General features: G+C 37.9%; 1 protein-coding gene across 1 annotated transcript; it reads left to right on the forward strand.

Moving 5' to 3' along the window:
* The first annotated feature begins 1,556 nt into the window (after positions 1-1,556).
* On the forward strand, positions 1,557-16,458 carry LOC139736040 (neo-calmodulin-like). The gene is made up of 6 exons (XM_071646785.1): positions 1,557-1,700; positions 11,638-11,665; positions 12,778-12,921; positions 13,246-13,375; positions 14,019-14,134; positions 14,785-16,458. The coding sequence occupies exons 1-6, from the start codon at positions 1,698-1,700 to the stop codon at positions 14,826-14,828; spliced, it is 465 nt and encodes a 154-aa protein (XP_071502886.1). The 5' UTR covers positions 1,557-1,697; the 3' UTR covers positions 14,829-16,458.
* The last annotated feature ends 5,567 nt before the right edge of the window (positions 16,459-22,025 follow it).

The following is a 22,025-nucleotide window of genomic DNA, read 5'->3' on the forward strand; positions in this document are numbered from 1 at the left end:
CATTGTTGTTGTTGTTTGTCTTTTAGATAATCATGTCTGTATAGATTCACATTCTGATAATGGAATAATGTCTATTTGTTGTTGCTGTTAGTGTTATTGTTGCACAGTACTGCCGCCATGTGATTGATAATGTCTTCTCTTTTTCTTTTTCTTTTTGGTTTGTTTTGTTGGCCGTGAAGTTATATCTGTTAATCTTCGATACAGCAAAGACGCCAAGTCTCACAAATTATGCAGGAGCCTTCCTCTAATGTATTTTTGTGTTCTAACAAGAAAAGGTTGTAATATAAGCTACCCGGTTTGGGAATCATTTTGGCATGGTTAGATCGTTAAAAAAAATCGTAGTGATGCTTCTTTCTTTCTTTTTTTCTTTCTTTATCCATCTATCTATTTATTTATTTATTCATTTATTTATTTATTTATCTATTTATTTATTTATTTATTTATTTATTTATTTATTTATCTATCTATCTATCTATCTATCTATCTATCTGTCTATTTATCTATCTATATATCTATTTGTTTTAATTTATTTGCTTGATGTTTATATTATCTACTTATCTATTTATTGGTTTTGTTTCAGTAGGGTAGCTCTGTCAGTGACCTAAAACGCTGTTTTTTTCAGAGGCCTTAACATACAGACTACAAGAAGAACACATAGATTGGGGAAAATCTGATGTCTTAATGTTGGCAGTGCCTGATCAGGGCTAAAAGTCGTAGGCCCCTATTCCTCTTCATAATCCGTCTAACGTTTCATCGCAGATAATTCTAGATAAAGGTCATCTTAGCATAGAAAGTATAGCATTAATGTCATTCTATAGATTCACTCCTAGCAAAACCCAATCTCATACCATATTGGTCATAACACGTGCTAGCCGCTAGAATAAATATTATGCCAAGGTTCGCAACCGTCGCTGTCCTTGTAAATCTATTGTCCGAGGGAGAAGTGACGTCACCTATTGTGTGGACTACAAAAGCTATAGTGATATCGCTGTCTCCTTACGACCTTTCCTGGTCGTATCGTCGCTCCACCCCCACCCCACTACCCCCCCCCCCCCCACAGACCCACACACACACAACACACAGACACATACACAGTCGCCTGCGTGCACACACCCACTTAATGCAAACATACACTTTTTTATTTATTTTTTATTTCCCGCCATATCATTTCCCCTTTCAGTGCATTTTCTTCTTCAGTTCTTTTCTTCCTTGTTTTCCCATGTCTTTTTGTCTGAACTTCTCATGTTCCTTTTTTTTGCTTTGGCTTCCTCATTTTCTCTCCATGTCTCTCTATCGTTCTATCTCTCTCGTTCTATCTCACTTCATAATAATGTTGTTTTTGCTTTCATTATTTCTCAAATTCTTCATCTTCCTCCTACACTCTCACTCGATCTCAACGAAAAAAAAAAAGAAAAGAAAGAAAAACCAAAGGCGTTTCCTTGGTTGTTTACTGTGTCATTGGAGCATAGACTGAAACACCGCTGCAGAGGTGGTGCGTGCTATCAAAACTGTTCGATGAGATTTCTGTCATACGGAGAGCGAGCGTGAGCGTGCAGTTCTGATGTTGCAGAATACTGTGGGATAGCAGACAGACTGGACGGGTATAGCAAGAGTGTCTGCGATACCAGTCTACGAAGCAGATGTGTTTCACACTATAAGTAGCCGCAAATAATTTCCGTGTGCCTTCTGCTGTAATAATGGTAAGTGTTTGTCAGTTCAGTGGTAAATATCCGACGGCGTTTTCTCTTTCTTTTGAGTCCGTGAGTAATCGCTACACTAAAGATTGCCCTGTATTTTAACACTTTTCTCGTAACAGTGCATGTATTTCAATTAAGGGGACGCGAAAGCAATTTAAGAGAAATTATTTCATTCTATTTTATTCCATTGTTGTTGGATTGTTACAGGGTTTTTTTAATCTTTACCACAGACGCATTATTACACACGACACATTTCATCCATTGTGAACTTGGACTTTTATACTACCACTATATACTACCACAGGAAGGGCGAGTGGTACTGTTTTTTGAGCTCTCTTGTAGCATTCATAACAAATTGTTTGGAAAGAAATTGCTGTTGATTTTTGTAGTCCTTATTCAACATTTTGAATTGTTCTTATGTGATATTTTCCGTGAAAAAAAAAATGCTTGATACAGCAGATACAAACATTTACTTTGCGTTCGTGGATTTTATCTCTCTTTTTTATTTCATATACATCAGACATATCACAACCAAGTGGCCTATACAATTACTATCAATCGTATCAATACTCCGAGTTGATTGTGCCGTGGCATGAGGCTTGGATGGTGTCTATGCGTGCTATCAAGATAAGACCAGAAGGAATTGCAATGCATATGCATGATATAAGTACAGAAGCAGTAATTAGTTGTTGACTTTCGAGACATAAAACTATTCTATAAATGAATGGTCTTGGCGGATTTGCAAAAGCAATCGTACGGATCACACAAAAGTCTCACTGTACCACCTGACCTTTCTTCTTCTCCCCCGCCCCATCCACCTCTTTTGCTTTGTTGTCGCTATTATCCATCCCATTATATTTCCATCTCAGATATGCAGCATCATATAGATTAGTTACCATAACATCCATGTATGGTATATTCCTTGAAGTCAATCTAAAAGAAAAAATGCCAGATATTATGGGTGCTAAGTTAGTCATCAACAGCATGCATGCAGAGAATTTGGATGACAGAGTCATAGCAGGGAGGTGGAAAGTAACACAGAACCGAAGTAATCATATTAAGGGAAACAAGGAATACAAATGAAGAGGATTTAGGATCTAGTAAATGGTATATTTCTAATTCTTATCATTCATTCACTCATTCTACCAACAACCAGCGTGGTTTAGCTCATCCTTGCGTTAAACCCTTAATCTCAATATTAACAATTTGTCCAAACTTGTCCATCACATAAACTTGCCTTGGGCAGAATTTAAGCGACAATACCATCAATCCATGATCAGCCCTAGACCGTATGACTCATCGTGTAATAGCAGAGGGTTAACACCTCGCTATCGCCATCTATATTTTATTGTGTAGCTCCATCGATGCCTCGAATCGTTTAAAGGTATACTGTTTACAACTGGGAGCGGTGATTTGAAATGATAATGTTCGATATATTACATATTATGATGCATTATACGTGTAGGTCAGTTGTATCACAAAACATCCTACCGTATAAAAATTTTGCAATAAAGCCTAACATACACATAAGGGGATATTAAATGAAAGAAAGATATTAGCAGTTGCGATCTTAACAAATCTAATTTGTAGAGGGAAACAAAATGAAGAAACTCGCACCTGATATAAGGAGATATCACTTGTATAGGTGGTTTAGACTAGAAACATTTTTATATAACTGTTGTTCACATTTTGTATATTTAACAATACTTAACATTGACCATAGCTGATTCAAATATTGTTACATTGGTTGTTTCTATCCCTAACTCACATTTTAGAACTATTTGGAAGCACTAAAGCTGGGTTTCCGTTTCATCTGCAATTGGTAAATAAAGCCTTTGAGGCCTTGTTGTCCCTACCACCGAAACTAATGTATACACTCTCCCAGTCCTTATAGCACATGAAGTCATCCATAATGAAGACAACTGCTGATTTCAAGGAAGTATACTGTCATTTTTGATGAACAGACGTGCATGGACACACATCGACACTTCTATTATACGCAGGTGTATACGCACACAAGCACTCACAAACAAATACGCACATACACACATACACACAGACATACACACGCACACGCACACACACACACACACACACACACACACACACACACACACACACACAAATGTTCCTGATTCGAAAAATCAGAGGTAAAACAATAGTTAAATAATATGATTTCGAATTTCATTTCACTTCAGGCGTGATCGCGATTCGCGATATGCGGCAACGCCCATTCAAAGTCATGTTAAGACCTTGTAAAAACCGAGACTATAGGCAGGTTCTAGGGGTTTGAATACTGTTTTTACTAGGAATTTTAATGAACTTACTTTGTAGTAGGCCTACGTTATCCTTCAATCACTTGGCATACCTTTAAGAGCTTGGGCGAATTAGTCAATACGTCAGAAAGCTGGGCAGCTGGTTTAGTGCTTTGTCTTGGAGATAAAACGGATACATCTCGCGGAAACACATCGACGTTTTTATGGTGCATGGCAGCCCTCATACAAAAGCTGATGGTTTGTATGGGTTTTATAAGGAAACCTCCAGAAGTGTTTATTTGAAAGTGTAAATCGTGTAACCATGGTAACCATTTCAGCATCCACTCGCAGAAGGAAATAATACTTAAACTTAAGCCCCATCCAGGTTTGAAAATCACACTAAAATATTGTATTGCAATTCCTCTTTCTTTCATAATAGTAGGAGCTACACTGACGATTATCAAAATGTGTAAGAGAGCTAAATTCAAGGCAACCAGGTATGAAAATGAGATACCATTTCCCGAGGATCAAATATAATCTCACTCACAAAATATAGTCACATGTGTCTGTAGTTCGTATAGGTATCCATTGCAACCAGGTATGAAAATTAGATACCGTTTCCCGAAGATCAAATAATAATCTCACTCACAGTCACACGTAGGGTATATAACATCACTTTAACTGTGCCCGTGCTGCCATGAGCACGAAACGATGGATCCTGCAGAATAAATAGATAAAAAGCAAATATTTTATTCGAATAGCATTTCCGTTTCTGAAATCCGACTATGTTTCAAAGATATTGATTGACGCTCTTGACATTTGCCAGGTACACATGACAGGAAGGCCAAAAAAAATGAAATGTGAGTGTGTGTCCGTGTGTTTGTCTGTGTGTCTGTGTGCAATTTTCCAGTGCGTCTACGATCAGGCCGTTTCATTGATCAGCTAAGCCTATACTCAAGCTGTATATGTCTCGGTCGCTGGAGTCATTGTCAATCGGTTTGGTAGATCATTCAGCACATATTAATGGATACCCGCGGGCGACCATAACGCATCACCATTCAAGCTGGTCATGATGATACATACTGTGGGATGGGTATTTAGAGAAACAGAGTCGTTGATTGATCCGGAGTCATAGCAACTGTGTTTGTCTCCTGTGATAGAACTATATTGGCCATAGGAGGAGATAAGATGGCTGTAAGAGACCTATTTATATGAACGAGGGATATTCGCCTGATAAATTCCAGGTAATGTCCAGATCGTTCCCCCCCCCCATCTTCCCTTCCATCTGCACACACACTCACACACACAAACAAACACACACACCGCTCATTCAGACTCAGTTTGCTTTTAAAGGTACTGTTTACCTTTGGAACCACTGATTTTAAAAATGTTCAAGTTATCACATTTTTGATGCATATGTGTAGGTCAGTTCTCACACAAAACATCCTACCATATAAGTATTTCGCAGTAAAACCTAAAGTGTGAGGAGATGTCACTATTTTTCTCAATAAACCATAACTGTAGATGGTTTATTCCAGAAACAATCTTATTATAACTATTGTTGACATTTTGTATATTTAACAATACTTAACATGAATTTTACTGATTAACATTTTTACATTGGTTGTTTCTATTCCTACCTCACTTTTTAGAACTATTTTGAAGCACTACAGCTGGGTTTTTTGTTTCATCAGCAAATGGTAAATAATACCTTTAAAGGGGTAGGTTGAAGAGATTGCAGACACCCGAATCTATGGACGAGACTGTGCCTCAAAGACGTCACGCATTAAAATTGCATCTCCACTGTAAAACTGTCCCTCGACACTCCGTTTCATTGTTACAATTCATCACATACTGCAAGACTGGTCTGTTGCAATAGTATCAGGACACGGACTATTGTATAGAGAATATTTGCCATGTTGTTGTATAGATGGTAAAATTATGGATGCTTTTTTTCTTGTATAGCGCCTGTATTTACAACATCACTCCAGTCCCTGGTATAAAATCCCGGTCACTTCAATAGATCAGGATAATAGCAATGAATAATCCAGACCATGTCAGATACAAAACACTTGAGATTGATGTGTTGACGTATTCGGGATGTAGCGCTGACTAATGCATCGCTTAGCCTATGCATCCTGCTTTCGTATAGCACTTAATCCTAGAACGAGAGGCACTCGAGACATGTACCATAGTAGCTATCAGCAGTCAACACCTGGGTCATAGTCTCAGCATCTATATTCATAGCACAATAATCTGTTCATTAAAGGTCGTAATAGTTACATAGGTCCAAAGGATCACTTCGGCAGTGTCTTCATAATCCCTTTATAGACTGTAAGCAGCCAAATGTCGCGAACCTGTCATAACGTACACGTTTATCGTATATGAATGCGTGCGTGTTAGCTGACAAGCTAAATAGCAGTGCATGGATATTGATATAGACATGATGATAATATATATATATATATATATATATATATATATATGTGTGTGTGTGTGTGTGTGTGTGTGTGTGTGTGCGTGTGTGTGTGTGTGTGTACGTGTCGACTCGGTAGTATTTATACGAAGAGGTCATTTTCATGAAATTATTAATTGTTGCTCGTTGACATTCAATTGTATTGTAATGTCCTTATAATTTCCATTAATTTGTTGCTCTGATTTTATCAATGCCATTTAGAGAATACGAAACCTGAAAGACCTATTGTTTGTTTAAAAAGATATGATATGTGTGTGTGTGTGTGTGTGTTTTATAAGACATTATTCAATAGCTGTGAAGCATAGCGAGAATAATTTCCTGGAAATATCGGTCAATAATGATGTTAAGTAATTCAAAAATTGTAGTAAACGTCATAACGTTTAATAGTTCAGACCGCCATATCAGTAAGGTAAAGACCGACTGATTTTTAAATATGATCGGGAATTTCCCAGTTGTCTATCACACACACTGTGAAGCCCTATTAAGTCTCATTGTTAATATTTAACGGACGATTGCTTCCCTATCTTTTGTTTTGCTAACGAACACCTGTACTTAACATGGACTAATGTCCTACGGTGAGATCCCTAAAGCATTTGAGCTATCATTTCAGAGAAGTTCAATTCTTTCGTTGCTATGCAACATGAATCAAAGGTCGGTGAGTGGTAGATATTACCGCACCCAATGCGTGATGTCGTCACCTTCTTCACATTGGAGAAAATAATAATAATCTTTATGTCACTTAGGCCTATAAAATGAAATGACTTCATTTGAACTACAGCACATACCTGCACATACAAATAAACAGGAAAGTATCAGGGCATGATTATGTCGCTTTACCTTGAGTAATATGTGTGAACAGTAGTGTAAAGATATAAGTAACCATGTAGAATATTTGTAAATGTATGTAGGTGGGCCCCATTCAAGTCATGCTGTACTTATGATGGGGTTTCCTGTATTATTTTCTCCCCATTTATCTCCCGTATGCGTTATCGCTACTATCTGTATATAGGTGCCTAAGTTTTGCTATTTCAGACTGTGCAGTTAGGGAATTGACAGTCCCTTTATTGCATTGTATCTTCTACTTTCCTTATATTCTTTGTCATCTCTTTTTTACTATACCTGTAGAAAGAGAAATGCAGAAATAAAACCAAACCATACCATGTTACAAATCAAATTACCCAAAGTTTACAAAATATTGGTTCCATTGGCATGGATAAAACACTTTGCAGTTGACATCCTACAAGCTTTGCTTTTTAGTGGGTTCCTCATATTACACGTCAATTATGTCGTTATACATTTGTGCATTATTGGTTAAAACTGACCATTGTGTTAAAAACATTTCTGCTTCAAATCAAATGGAATATAAAACTTGTATGAAATGTGGAATATGGAACATGAATAAAAAAAACTCTTTGCAGTTGATATTTAACTGCAACGACATAATCATAATGATATTACCATGATTATTATCATCATCATTAAAACTATCATCCCCCTCCATTCTTACATATTACCTCACAATTGACAAAATGTCCCGCCTTCCTAACCCTAATCCTAATCCTTATATCAAACTAAACTTAAAACCCTATCACAACCCTAACCCTAACCCTGCAGGTCCTTAGTCAAAATAAGAATAGTACCGGGAGCACATGTCGTGCTACCGTCGACTCGGGAATATCAACATTCATGCCTTTCATTAATGGATGTCATATAGGCGTGTACGCAAACCGAAACGCCTGACGATGCTACAGAGAAAATGTGTTTACCTACGTAGAAAATGAGGGTAAAACAATAACAAAGGTACCACCGACTTTATCGTTTATAGGCCACTTCATCGCTAATGTATTCAAAATGGTATGGATTTATGCTTTTTCCTCAGGATTTAGTTGCAAGCTATTCAATAGACCAGGTTAGTAACGTGACAAAGCGTTACGTGATGTGCCTTGTAACAACAGCTTTAAGTTTCCAACAACGAGGAGCCTTGTAACAGCTTTAAAGTTTTAAAGCTTACGAAATCCAAGTATACTGATGTCCTGTATGATTAATCTTTGTTTCCGAGACTTCGTCAAATGGGTCCTATAAAATCTAATGTTCCAATGAGTTTTCCACAGACAGCTGTCAGGTTGTCGTCAATTGACATAAGCTTGTATGATATTGATACAATAGTTCTCGGAATTAAAAAGAGACAGAAGGACTTTTACAATGCAAAGTTGTGTTAGTCAGCAAGACTCCAATGTCATTTGGGAGAGGCTTATATCGATCATTTGTTGAGTGTCCATGAACGTTTTGTCCTAATAAGAACCTATTTTGTGTAATGGATTGTGATTTTGCACAATAGGTGATCACGTCTATTGTGCGTAGCCATGTGGTGCTCAGGTGAGAAATTATACTGCACACATGACGTGAGTTTGAGGAAAGCGTAAATTTGTATGCTTGCCCACATAGTATCTGACACTAAAATTGGGGTTGAAACCAAAAGTATACAATACTGTGGACAACTGGCTGTGAAGTGGGGTTACTATATATTTATTTGTATACGTATATTATTTGGATGTGTGTGTTGGGTTGTTCGTTTGTTGTTGGTTTTTTTTGTGTGTGTGTGTGTGCATTTGCGTGTGTCTATGCCCATTGGATTTATAACAGTTCGGCGAATGATTGTAAGTATTATTGTACACACAGTGTGCACAATGTTCATTTCATATGCTTCTGAGTTTTAACGGGAACAAGGGCCGGGCTACTACCAAATTTCCAATTAGGCCTACACAAACATTGCCTTGGCAACCCTTGTTTGCTTTATCTTTCCTACCACGACTTTTGTCAGTTGACTGATGAGGAGGAGTAAATAAAGGATGATAGATCGACGTCAGATTCAGTCATCATTAAGTGACACGAACCCCGGGCACAACTTGAATGATATGATTTTATAGTCATAATTATAAACTCGTTATACTTTAATTTCATATCGTATTTTACAGAGAGGGAGAGAGAGAGAGAGAGAGAGAGATGTATAGCATGTTTTGCCCTGGGTATAAGAGCATACATTTGTCCGTGGATTACACAAATTTGTTTCCGTTCACTATATTTCCACCAATCAATATGCAAACTAAAACCTGCCGTCTTAACATTCCTATATGCTGGTCCGTTCATGTACCTTCTTTCATTCTTTCATCATAATGACGTCAGGATAAATTTGTAGACCGACTATTCCATGTCAAACAGACATTTAGAAATAAATACTTCATTCTAATCTGCAACTTGACGCACACTTTATTCTTTCAGTCGAGAAATATGAAATAAATCAGACATCGAACGCACTTACAAATATAGAATTAGCCTGTTATAAATATATCATGTGGGTACTGCAGCTAGATTTAATTCCATTCAATTCAATTGAATTTTATTTCCATCAAACAAAAAGTAATACATTATAAAGTATACATTTAACAACCCATATTGTTGAACATGAATATAATGCGAATTATTAAATTATTTTTCTTTATTGTTAATGTACCGTGTAATTTGTATTGAACAGTGTATTGTCAATATTGTGTATTCATCAAGTCTATTAATTCTTCTTCAAGAATCCTATGACTTGTACAAAAGAACAAAAACGTATCTGTATAATAACATTTGTCATGAGATTGTAGACACAAATAGAGACCAAATGAAATCAAATCAAAATATATGAACGAATGATTATTTCACAGGAAAGCAATGTACATTTTGCAATATTAAGAAAGAATAACATGATGAGAAAAGAGTGATCTATAAAAGCGAAGCTTGCTAAACGTAGATCACTCGAAAGAACAAAAATGTACCAACGACTTATTAATATAATGACCTAACCTGAGATAATTGAGTACTTACGCTACCATTAACAAAATCTGTTATCTGATATTGTGTTATGACGTCCAGATTGTCACTTGTAATGGAGTTTCAAATCATACACACACGTAGGGATATGTCCGGTCTAGTGGAGAAGATCTATAGTAGCTAGAGTTGGTGAATTAATTTCCATTCACAAGGTTCATATAAGAGGATATTATATCTAACAGAGTAGACCGTTTGATACGCCTCTGTGAAAGACCACAAGGGTGAGAGGATCGCGTGGTTCAATGTCGTATGGATTGGCAAACAATAGTCAGGTGGGCGTGGCTAGTAAGATACCATACTTTGTGATAACAATACAATTATTTCCCACACAATGAACCTTGTACGTGACGGTCCAACACACGCTATACTTATTGAGGTGTCGAATGACTCATTGTCAAATATTTACAGTTCTATCGTAGAGATCGATCTACGCCTGTGCGTGCGGGAACTTTTTTCTCTCTCCGCCCATTTTCTCTTTCTCTCTCTCTTTCTTTCTTTCTTTCTTTCTCTTTCTTTCTTTCTTTCTCTCTTCCTCTCTCTCTCTATCTATCTCTCTTGTTTTCTTTTTTTATGCATTCAATCATGAATTACATATGGATGATATTCCTATATGTACCTATTTGTATGTGAATGAAAATGAGCAAATATAATATGATCGCGATCATGGAATCTCGTTTCTCCGATCATTGTCATTCAATCATATCATATTTCTGGTCAGTTTCCCTATTATTGTGAACATCTATTATACATATACGATATCCTTATATCACAACGCAATAACTACATGTATTACATGGGTATCTGTACATTGCCATAGTACTCTTGTGCCACACTTTCCTTTCTATCGCCGTGTATAACATCAAAGTTTTTTTTCCAAATGGATAAATTTGGTGTAACGATAGAAATGACAGTAATGATATTGATGATGATAAAACTATGACTTTATGTCATTCCAATTATCACAATATTGTATTGATAACATCCACCTTCTCCATAGTACAGCTGTCTGTAAGTATTCTGAGGGATTTAAATGGAAAATATAAATCTACAAATCATACTGCTGATTACAGCCGTAAAGCCAAGTTCCTGATCTCATGGACATGCCTGGCTATTAGCCCAGCTTTGCTTGATTTTCTCGTTTTATTCACTTGCCACCAAACAAGGATGAGATTTTCTTCACACTTCATCGTAGTATACTTTCTGAAAGTTTCTAAGCATGAGCTCACTCTTCAGAAATATTCAAAAGGATAACACACTTATTTAAGATGAAAACTCCAATACAATGTATTTTCACCAATCATCTTATCATGCTCTTTTTTTCACCATTATCTTGCAGACCAAAGTGACAGAAAAACAAATATCTGGTAAGTCATCAGTCAACTTTTGTGCTTATCTTAGCCTTGGTCATCGTGGTCCAGGATTTTTTTCGCCTAATGTTTGTACAGTGTCTACACCAGCAGTTTACTCGATATGTACACCAAAGTAGTGCTGGTATATGACTGGGGCTCGTGAAAAAAAAAAAAGTCAGGTGTCGTGTGGTTATGTCACCCATTGAAGAACGGGAGTTTTAACTGCACAATAAAAATGAGCGTATGAATTCTGTCTGATGATGATAGCGTCCTGAGGTATCGTGTTTCAATTTTTTGAAGATTACGAGGTACTTATGAATCATGTTCCAAAAATACAGTTGTTTGTGCTATCATTATGCTTAAAGGATAATATTCTTTTATTCCCTTTCAGCTTCCGAGGCATGTGTTGTTGTCTGAGAATTGCAGAAATTCATTCAAACAGAATGCAAAATTTAGAAAAAAAACTTCTTTTCAGAAGGATTTTGTGGCTAATGCATGTAGATTTTAAAGAACTAAAAGTAAGATTAAAACTCCTTAGTCTGCCCACTTTCAAAACAAAAAGGCATGGGTCATGTGTTTCGCGCCAGATCAAAATGTTTCTTGTTTATCTCCTCATCATTGTTACCACTGTCATAATTCGAGGTGGCAGTTATGATATCGTTACCGTCACATTACATTCTCATCATTACTCTTGTTATCATTGTCTTATTATTCGAAGAGGTTATTCATGAATGGTACAATACAGTAGAAGTCAAGTAGAAATTGCAGCTGTTTCATCATTAATTTAGACGTTGTTAAACATGTTGCCTCTACTGGAGACAACCAAAAATGAAAGTAGCGTCATACTGGAGTAGAGTCACCACGTCCTACATAATCACCATTATCATTACCACCAACACTTGTAACTATTACGTCATCGTCACCATTACCACCGTCATCATTACCCTCATCATAACCATCACCACCACCACCACCATCATCGCCATCATCATCCTCATCATCATCAATCATCACCATCAATCATCACCATCATTATCATCATTATCATCAATCATCAACATCATTTCCATCATCATCATCATCATCCAAGTGACAGTCGCCATCACCTAACTTGTTGCCCTCTGTAGAATTTCAGGAAGCGTTCGGACTCTACGACCGTGATGGGGACGGCATTGTGTCCACCGACCTGCTGGGAGAGATGATGAGGTCACTGGGGTCATGTCCGACGGAAGCGGAAGTTGCAGAGTCCATCGCCATGGAGGACCCACATGGTGAGATAGTTTCACAGATGTAAGACCTTTAGCTATGTCTACATATTGATCGTTTTTATGTCTTTATAGCAAATTGGTCATAACAACCCGACCAAGGTTTGCCCAAACTAACGGTGCGAACAATGATGGATTCCACGTTGTGTGGTGTATCGAGTCTTATAAGGTGAATTTGAATGGCTCGTTTAAATTTTGTGCTGGGTAATCGCATTGGCACAGAAATAATATGAATGTATCGATATTCATAAATCGAACTTTGATACGTAAGAGTGGCACAAGACAAGGGTTTTATTACATTACAAAAAAACTCTGGTATTTTTCATCCAGGAAAGGGTGCCATTGACTTCAAGACTTTCACACGTATCATGGAAACGCACATGAGTCAGTCGCAAGTTGACGCCGAAGAATTCCGAGACGCGTTCCGGGTCTTCGATAAGGACGACACGGGGACTCTCAGGTCAGTTGTAGGGGTAAAGTATAACCTGCTGAGATGGGTCTAAAAGCACACTGTCATGATATAGACAGACAGATATATATACAGTCCGAACACGCAGAGAAAGGTATATAGAGATAGGTAGTTAAGTATTCCTTACAGATTTCTTTTCGAATATACGTGTATTCTTGACATGACATTGTTAGCTCGTATTTTGTAATAGAAGCTGAATGACAGCATGGAAATACTTCCTGAATGACGATTGCAGTAATCGTTTTATTTGAATGTCTTTCAACAAAATTCAACCTTTTTACACTAGTAGTGTATGAAATATGAACAATGATCATTACAGGATAAGGAACAGAAATAACATCAATAGACAGACAAATAAATAGGTAGATTTTAGTTTGATTGGATACATCATGAACATCGGGAAGATCAAAGCAGCTCAGAATTCAATTCACACACATTCAGGAAGGCGAGATAAAGAAACCGTAAGAGTTGTCTTTTTTTATAGAAATAACATGTCAAATTAACCTACTGATAATGTTTCAATGACATCGAATGTGAAGAAACGATTATATCAACGAAGTTTGGTTATATCAGACAGAAAATTGTGATGTGTAATTACTAACGAACATTTTAATGTTGACATCTGACCAATCAGCGCTGCCGAACTGCGTCACGTGATGACTAGTCTTGGTGAGAAACTTACAGACGCCGAGGTGGATGAGATGATAAGAGAGGCTGATGTTAGAAGCGACGGCAGAATTAACTACGAAGGTACTACATATTACTATCTGCTTTCGTGTTCCAGTGAAATGCCTCATAGTAAAGCTAATTTATCACTTTCTACTGCGAAAACATCGTCATAGTGCAACCAGATTATATTACATACAATTCACCATTTTGAAAAGAAAAAAAATGATTGTATGTAAAAATCTTCTTGGAAGAATGGGCCAGTTTGAAGGTTCTGTTACCTTTCTTATAACAGCAATGGTGCCCGGTGTTCCACAATTAATGGCTAATTGATTGTCTCTCTTTTTTCCCCCAACCATATATCTGTGCTTCAGCTTCAACCATGAATTTGATCGCATGTATCGACCCTGCTAATTATAGTAAACTTTTGGTCCTCTAGAATTTGGTCAACAAAATGATTCCATGGGAATGAGAAGAAAGGAGAAATTACAGTAATTACATTTGACGTTGTAATTTTCCAAACATTTCTTTTATAAGATGATAATTGCACTGCCTACATCTCATTAATCATTCTGTTGGTCCTAATCTTCACCTGTCTCAACGTTTGATTTGTGGTATAGACTGTAGAATGGTGGATGTTTGCAAAAATATTGAATGAAACCGCAGAAATAGTCGTAACAATGAATCTATTTGGTTTTAACATGTCTTCCGATCTGTCTTTGTTTTCTAACCAGAATTCGTGCAGATGGTAGCCCAGACTCAGAATATGGAGGTGTGACAATTCCCCATGGATCATAAGACTCCAAGAGATCTATCAAATACAGATTTTTATCTATCATGCTTGCACTCAGGTGTTGTGTTATGTCTATTAACAGTCGTGATGAGTAGTTCTCCAGCATGGCTTGACTTGAGTCTTGGTTGACCGTCAAGTCATTCCACCTGAATGGGAATTATGATAATGATAGTGTGTGAGACCCAGAAAGTAAAAAATACCAGGTATTGACTATATTTTGTACATATAGTTTAGACGAGTAAGATGTTACATTTGTGCATTTCTCTATCTTTCAGATGACGTGTACCATATTAAAAAAAAGTCGCACACTTTGCTTCCTTATTATAGTGCAATTTCAGCGTAAATGTTTTGAAGGGATTCATGGTTAGATAGCAAAGTGAGACGTTCAGTGCCTTTCTGTGTTCGAACTAAAGCGTAGTATCTTACAAAGTGCCAAAATACAACACAAGGGGAAATTCTCATAACGCGTCAGAGACGCCTTCTTTGTAAATTATGACCATTACCCACGATGCAATAAAATACATCATGACGTAAAGACTGTAGAGCTGATTTCTTCAAGGTGGCATCACACTATCCCTAAATTGGCATAAGATGGCAACGCGAATATGGGGTTTTAAATTTCGCACGAAGTTGGTCCCGAATTCGGTTAAAAGCCGATCAAGAGCCGAAGCGAATACATTGCCTACAGAAGGTCAGACAATGACACCAGAACCACACTAGAAGGCTACTCGAATCTGTGAATCTTTATTATAAAATGAACCTGTCTCCTGGCTATTTTTTTGGGCTTGCCAAAAGATTTTGCCATCCTTCACGAAATTGCTTCCGGAGCCCGAGAAACTCAATCGGCGTTCATACAATGGCTTAATTACTAGTTTATGGATGCTCTCACGAATGACAGGAAGTTTATACGATCAGAGCCGAATTTGAAAATGTCCTTGTCATGTCTCCATCTTTGCTCAATTTTGGGACGGTGTGAGACATGCATTAATTGGGATTGGCATGAATGGGGGTGTCATTTGCTTGCTCATGTATAGTATGATCGACAACTTTTCGCCAAAGTAGCAGGACGCCATCTTTTGACGTTGCATCTCCGTGCAATAGAAATGTTCCTCGGTATTTTACTCTTGTATATTGAAAGCATCTTGTAAAGGTTGGTGTATGTTCGAAATGTGACTCGTTGAATTATTTGTCGTATCATTGTTAATGAGCAGGGAAGAGTACAGAAAAAAGGGGGTTTCGTTTGTTTATTTGTTTGTTTTCAGATGAATATGTTTTATTGAATATAATTATAACATCATAAAGGTACATACTTCGCGAAATAATAAACATTTTCTACAAAACATATTTGGTTTTGTTATGCGTGTGCGGGTTTTTTTCGACTCCTCATAACTTCATCAAACTTACACGCATTATGTCAGTGATGGCAAACGTTAATGAGACAACTCATTAAAGGCTATGTGCCCATACGTATTTATTTGAGTAGGTTGAATCTTTGCAATATACCGTGGTAAAGCATGGTTGATTATAATAAGATAAACATCTATCATTACTGTCGTTTTATATTGTTATTGTAATCTCACAAAGGACGAAGCCCGAAAGCTCAAATAAAGGGGTTTGCAACACAGCTAGGACGTCCTCGGTGTCATTTTGTTGTCACTTATATACATAAAGTCACCTTACACTACCCCGCCATGTTTTTAACTATAAGCCCCTTGCTGCCGATATATATGTATATCTATAAATGTATAATATACTATTTATATAAGTAAATATATATCATATATATATGCATTTATATATATCATAATAAATATATATATATGTATATATATATATATCATAATAAATATATATATATGTATATATATATATATATATATATCAATCAAGTTGTATGTACATATAGATTATGCAAATATATATATTATGTACATGTATAGCACAACGATGTACATGTATATGCATTGTGATATTTGGATTATTTATATGAGACTCTCTTCTTCCCTCTTATACTCCACTCTTCTTCTTCTTCTTCCTTCTCTCTCTCTCTCTCTCTCTCTCTCCTCTCTCTCTCTCTCTCTATCACCATATTATTTACACTTGTTCAGCCCCTCTCTTTTATTCTTTACCTATCTAACAGTGTCTTTAAACCATTCTGGCTCTTATTGTCCCAACTCCACAGACCTCTAAACTTTTTTTCTCTACTTCTCAAGCTTTCTCTTTCCAGCAATCGTTCGGCTGTTGTAAGATAACACTTTTCCTCATCATACCTCACTCTCAAGAAATTTGTCTCTCCATAGCATTTCTCAACATCGGCTCGACTGTGACAAAGTAGAAAACCAAAGAACCACTCAGGGAAGCAGGTGTAAATTTTAGAAAAACGCGCGTATATACAAACTGTACGGCTTTTATTTACCCTGGATTATGTAACCAGATTTTCAGCCATTTTCTTTTTCCACCACCATGAGATTAATCTGCCATCTTATTAGCCCATTCACATTTTCAAATTTACATTGTTTGAACAAAAATCCCATAATGTTTCCAGATTCTCAGCCCTTTTCCCATAACCTTGAGGACAATTTATGCCTCAGTAATAATTTGTCATTGTTTTTATATAATGTTGTATACTTTTACATTTCCATAGGAAAAAGCGAATGGTTCTTCAGTTTCAAATTTCCCCGTTTGTTTATTTGTTTTTATACGCGACGGTTTATTATGAGGAAGACCTGAAGAGGTTGCTTTACTTTCTCGATGGATGGTTATAATTTGTTTTAAAAAGAGTGAAAGAAAAAGACATGTAAATGATAATGTGTCCTTTCTTCATATGAATTCCATTCATACCAGAGAGTACTGTCCAACCTGAAAAGAAAAGCTGAAATGTTAGCAGATAATTATTGTATGCATGAAAGCCAATTCTTAAACAGCGATTTTTTATGATGTATGTAATATCGAAATTTCATTCATAGATTCGCTAAACTCACAACTTTAATTGATCTATAAAGCCATCAACAACGATGCCAGCTTGATTTGTTGACACAAGTTTGCATAATACTCAGAATCGTTGTGGGATGTGACAAAAACTTGATGGTTTTCTTGTTTTGTTGTTATTGCTCTGTTTATACCAAGTTAACATTTCACATCTTGTTTGTGTTCCTCTCTGACATTCTAGCAGTGCCTTTCCAGTTTACTCCATAGTTTTGTTGCTTCCTTCCATTATATCCCATCGGCTACCGCGTATAGCTCTTTGAAAGAGTGTGCATATACTTGTAGTGCATCACCAGATGTGGTACTGATGTTTATTAAATTACTTGATAGACAACCGAAAATTTGCTTACCATGACTTTCTAAAATATTTTGTATGGAAAATAATGAAATGGCCTTCTACACTTGGATTATGTAAACTTTTAGTAACCATTGCACCCCCATGATTTTGTGCTTTTCAAATATTTGCAAGTGTAAAGACACTTACCTTCTCACAGACATGAAATGCTTGTCAGCCATTAGAGTGCCATAAAACTTACCTTCCGCTAGTGATCTATTTACACGGCTGTCACTGCAGCCCTCTGAATACGAAATTCATTTGCATAATACTCAGAATCCTTGTGGCATATGACAAATGAAAAATGAGTACTTTATGGTTTTCTTGTTTTGATGTTGCTGTTGTAACCAGTTAAAATAGCACATCTTGGTTGTCCTCTTTTCTCACATTTTAGCAGTGTCTTTTCTGATCACTCCATAGTTTTCTTTTGCTTTCTTGCACTGTGCCATCGGCTACTGTGTATAGCTCTGTGCATCACCAGCTATGGTATAGATGTTTGTCAGATTATTTGATAGACAACCAACAATTTGGTAACCATATTTTTTCAAGCATTTCAAAATAATGAGATGGCATTCTACGCTTGGATTATATGCACTTTCAGTGGACATTGCAGTTTTATGATTTTGCGCTTTTTAATTATTTGCAAATGTAAAAACACTTACCTTCTCGAAGACATGAAATGCTTGTCAGCCATTAGAGTGCCATAAAACTTACCTTCCGCTAGTGATCTATTTACACGGCTGTCACTGCAGCCCTCTGAATACGAAGTTCATCGAGAAAGGACTGTAGAGGCGGTCGTTTGTCGGCATCGCAGGAACAGACATAATTCCCCATATCGAGTAGGCCTTCGATCTTGATTTCTTGGCCGACGAAGCCGATCAATCTGCCCAGCTGGAACAGGTCGCTCAACTGTGATGTTGGCTGGTTTTCCAGGGCACACTCGGGTGCGTAGTGGCTGTAATTCACACCCTGCTCGTACTCAATAACGGCCTCCTCGTTCATATTCAACTTTCTGGGTCCAAATGACGACATTCCAAAGTCAATCAACTTACCGTACCATCTATCCTTCAAAACCAACAGAACGTTGTCCTCTTTTAAGTCGTTGTTGAGAATGCCTATCTCGTGCATAGCCTTCAGCCCACAGACCACGTCGATGAGGATGTCATACCAGGCAACGTTTGTAAGTTCGGGTCCTTTTCCATCGAACTTGTCGGCGATGGAATGTGCCTTTCCAGTACTGGCATCGCCGAGAAACTCCATAGCCATAGATAGCTTATCCCCTGAGCTTCGGAAGGCGCCGTAAAACTTGGGGAAATACTCCAGTCCGTCTAGGGCCATGTGAATGTCGATTTCCTTCTGGAAGTTCTTCTCGATCCGCTTTTGATAATCGATGGTAGTACTAGACGGAAGGGTGAGGATTTTGAGGGCCACAGGTGTACCAGTGACGGCATGGCGATGGAGGGAGACCACACCAAAGGCACCCTTGCCAATCTCCTGACAACTTCCCGACACATCCCACGGTACAAGATCATCCTGGCGAGCTACAGAAATATTTTTCGCTGGTGGGGAAAGATCCAAGGAGTGTGAGGCTGCACGACGTGTTGGTTGAGGCCTGTTGGCGGTCAGTTGGTCGGATGAAAGAGCCACTTTGTTACCTCCCAGTGACTGTGACTGTGACTGTCCAGGGCTAGAAATCTTGACAGTGGAGGAGGCTCGTGCCGCTTCTGGCGATCCTGACAGGTGGACAGTCTGGACGTGCTTCGTAGCGAGATGGGGAGATTTCGTGTTTGATTCCTGCTGATACTGAGGTGTCTGAGTCTCGACGTCTGAGAAGGTAGGCTTTGATGTCCTGAGATAGGCCTGTCATCAATTGAATGAGAGGGTAAAAATCTGCTGATGTAAGTGACATGAAGATGCGAATCTCACTTTGCATAAAAAATAAGTGCATCAATCAAAAATATATTGAAGATCCTAAATTCTATTCAGGTATTAGCCGTGAATTTAATCTAACTTCCAATAAGCTATGAGCGAGTACAAGTAACAATGAAAAGATGAATTACTGTAAAATAAGAGAATACACCCAACCTTTGACTATACTCACACTTAAAGTCTCTTCTGCCTCCTCGGCTCTCAAACGCTCCTTCTTCAACTGCCTCTCCATCTCCTGCTTCTCCTCCTTCAGCGACCACCACGCCTTCTCGATGTCTTCGACGATTCGTTCATTACTTACCTTTATCCCTAGAGTTCTGGCCAAGTTCTGTTAAAGTGACAGACAATATGTATTCTTTATCTGTTTTTTTTTCTGCGTTAAGTTGTCCTTCATTCTTTGTCGATATAATTATGCACACTTTTATTTGTTGATGAGTGGATGTGAGTGGACTTCTGTTTTTAACACCGAAACTCGTTAATGCCACAACTCTTAAAGAGAAGGAATGTTCACATGATCGAAGAAAGTCAGAACAGTTGGCTTTCTCTAGAGATGATGATGATGATGATCCACAGCATTTGTATGGCGCCATATATCTGTCACAGAAACATTCAAAGGCGCAGACTCCTCCAAGACAGTTAGCAATTAAATGTTTGGTGAAAAATGTGAGTCTTGAGTGAGGCTTTGAAGTGATCCAGTTTGTCAATTTCACGGAGGAAAGATGGGAGGGAGTTCCATAGGCGAGGAGCAATAGAGGAAAACGCCCGGTCTCCGTATCCCTTGAGATGTGTGATGGGCACCTGGAGAGTGAGGCCAGATGAACGAAGGCCAGGGCGAGGCTGTCGTCGCTCAATTAGGGAAGACAGGTATCCTGGGGCCAGACCATGAATGGCCTTAAAAGTGAGAAGTAAGATCTTGAAATCAATTCTGTTCTTGATGGGAAGCCAATGCAGCTCAGCCAGGACAGGGGTAATGTGATCATACTTCCTCAGCCCGGTGAGCAAGCGTGCTGCTGCATTCTGTACTGCTTGAAGTCTGTTCAAGGTTGCAGATGGAAGGCCAGCTAGGAGGCTGTTACAAAAATCCAGTCTTGATGTTATGAGTGAATGAGTGATGCTTTCTGCTGCTATCCTTGTAAGCAGAGGTCTAATAGCTGCGATGCTACGAAGCTGGAAGTAAGCAGTCTGGCATACCTGCGAAACATGCCTATCCATCCTCATAGACTGGTCAACATTCATTGTAAGATAATAAAAGAACATTTGCATGTCAATTTCATTTCAATTAATGAAAATTTCCCATTTACATGAACAAGATTAATTGAACGTTTTTGTGCACTTTACCTTGCATGGTCAAAACTCTTACCTCTAAATCAGACTCTATTCGATGATATCTTAGCCGACTTTCCTCCATCTTACTCGTCAGAGTCTGAAATTGAAAGAATATTGAAAAGAAATGATCTATAAGAGCGATGTTTGTTTGACATTCCGATCTGGTCTGCACATTGATTGATAGAATCAGGGCAGATTTGATATCCACTGAACAAGATAATGACAAAAAATATAGAAAAGATGCTTACGCGAATGTAATCCTCTGTGTTGTTCTGTTCCTGCTGGAGGTGCAGGATCTGGAGGAGCAAAGCACCAGACAAGTTGAGGCCCGGAGGGGAGCCGGCAGACTTGATCCGCTCTTGGCTTCGTGTGCGAATCACGAGGTCTTGCATGTTCTATTATAGGTACGGTGAAAAGTTTTGATTTCGATATGTTATGGCCACTTATGGTCTACTTTCATTGCCATAAACTCCCGGTGGCCAATGACACCGGTTTATGTCACTAATGAGCTTTTCATTGCATGAAACGCAAGGGTCTCTTTTCGTTGTTTTGTTGTTCTGATGTGCAGATATTTTTTCTACAGTAATCCCGGTCTTCCCCCATGAAAT

Source organism: Diadema antillarum, unplaced genomic scaffold (assembly GCF_040938485.1).
Source record: "Diadema antillarum isolate AM-2024a unplaced genomic scaffold, OU_Dant_1.0 seq00000620_RagTag, whole genome shotgun sequence".
Lineage (NCBI taxonomy): Eukaryota > Metazoa > Echinodermata > Echinoidea > Diadematoida > Diadematidae > Diadema > Diadema antillarum.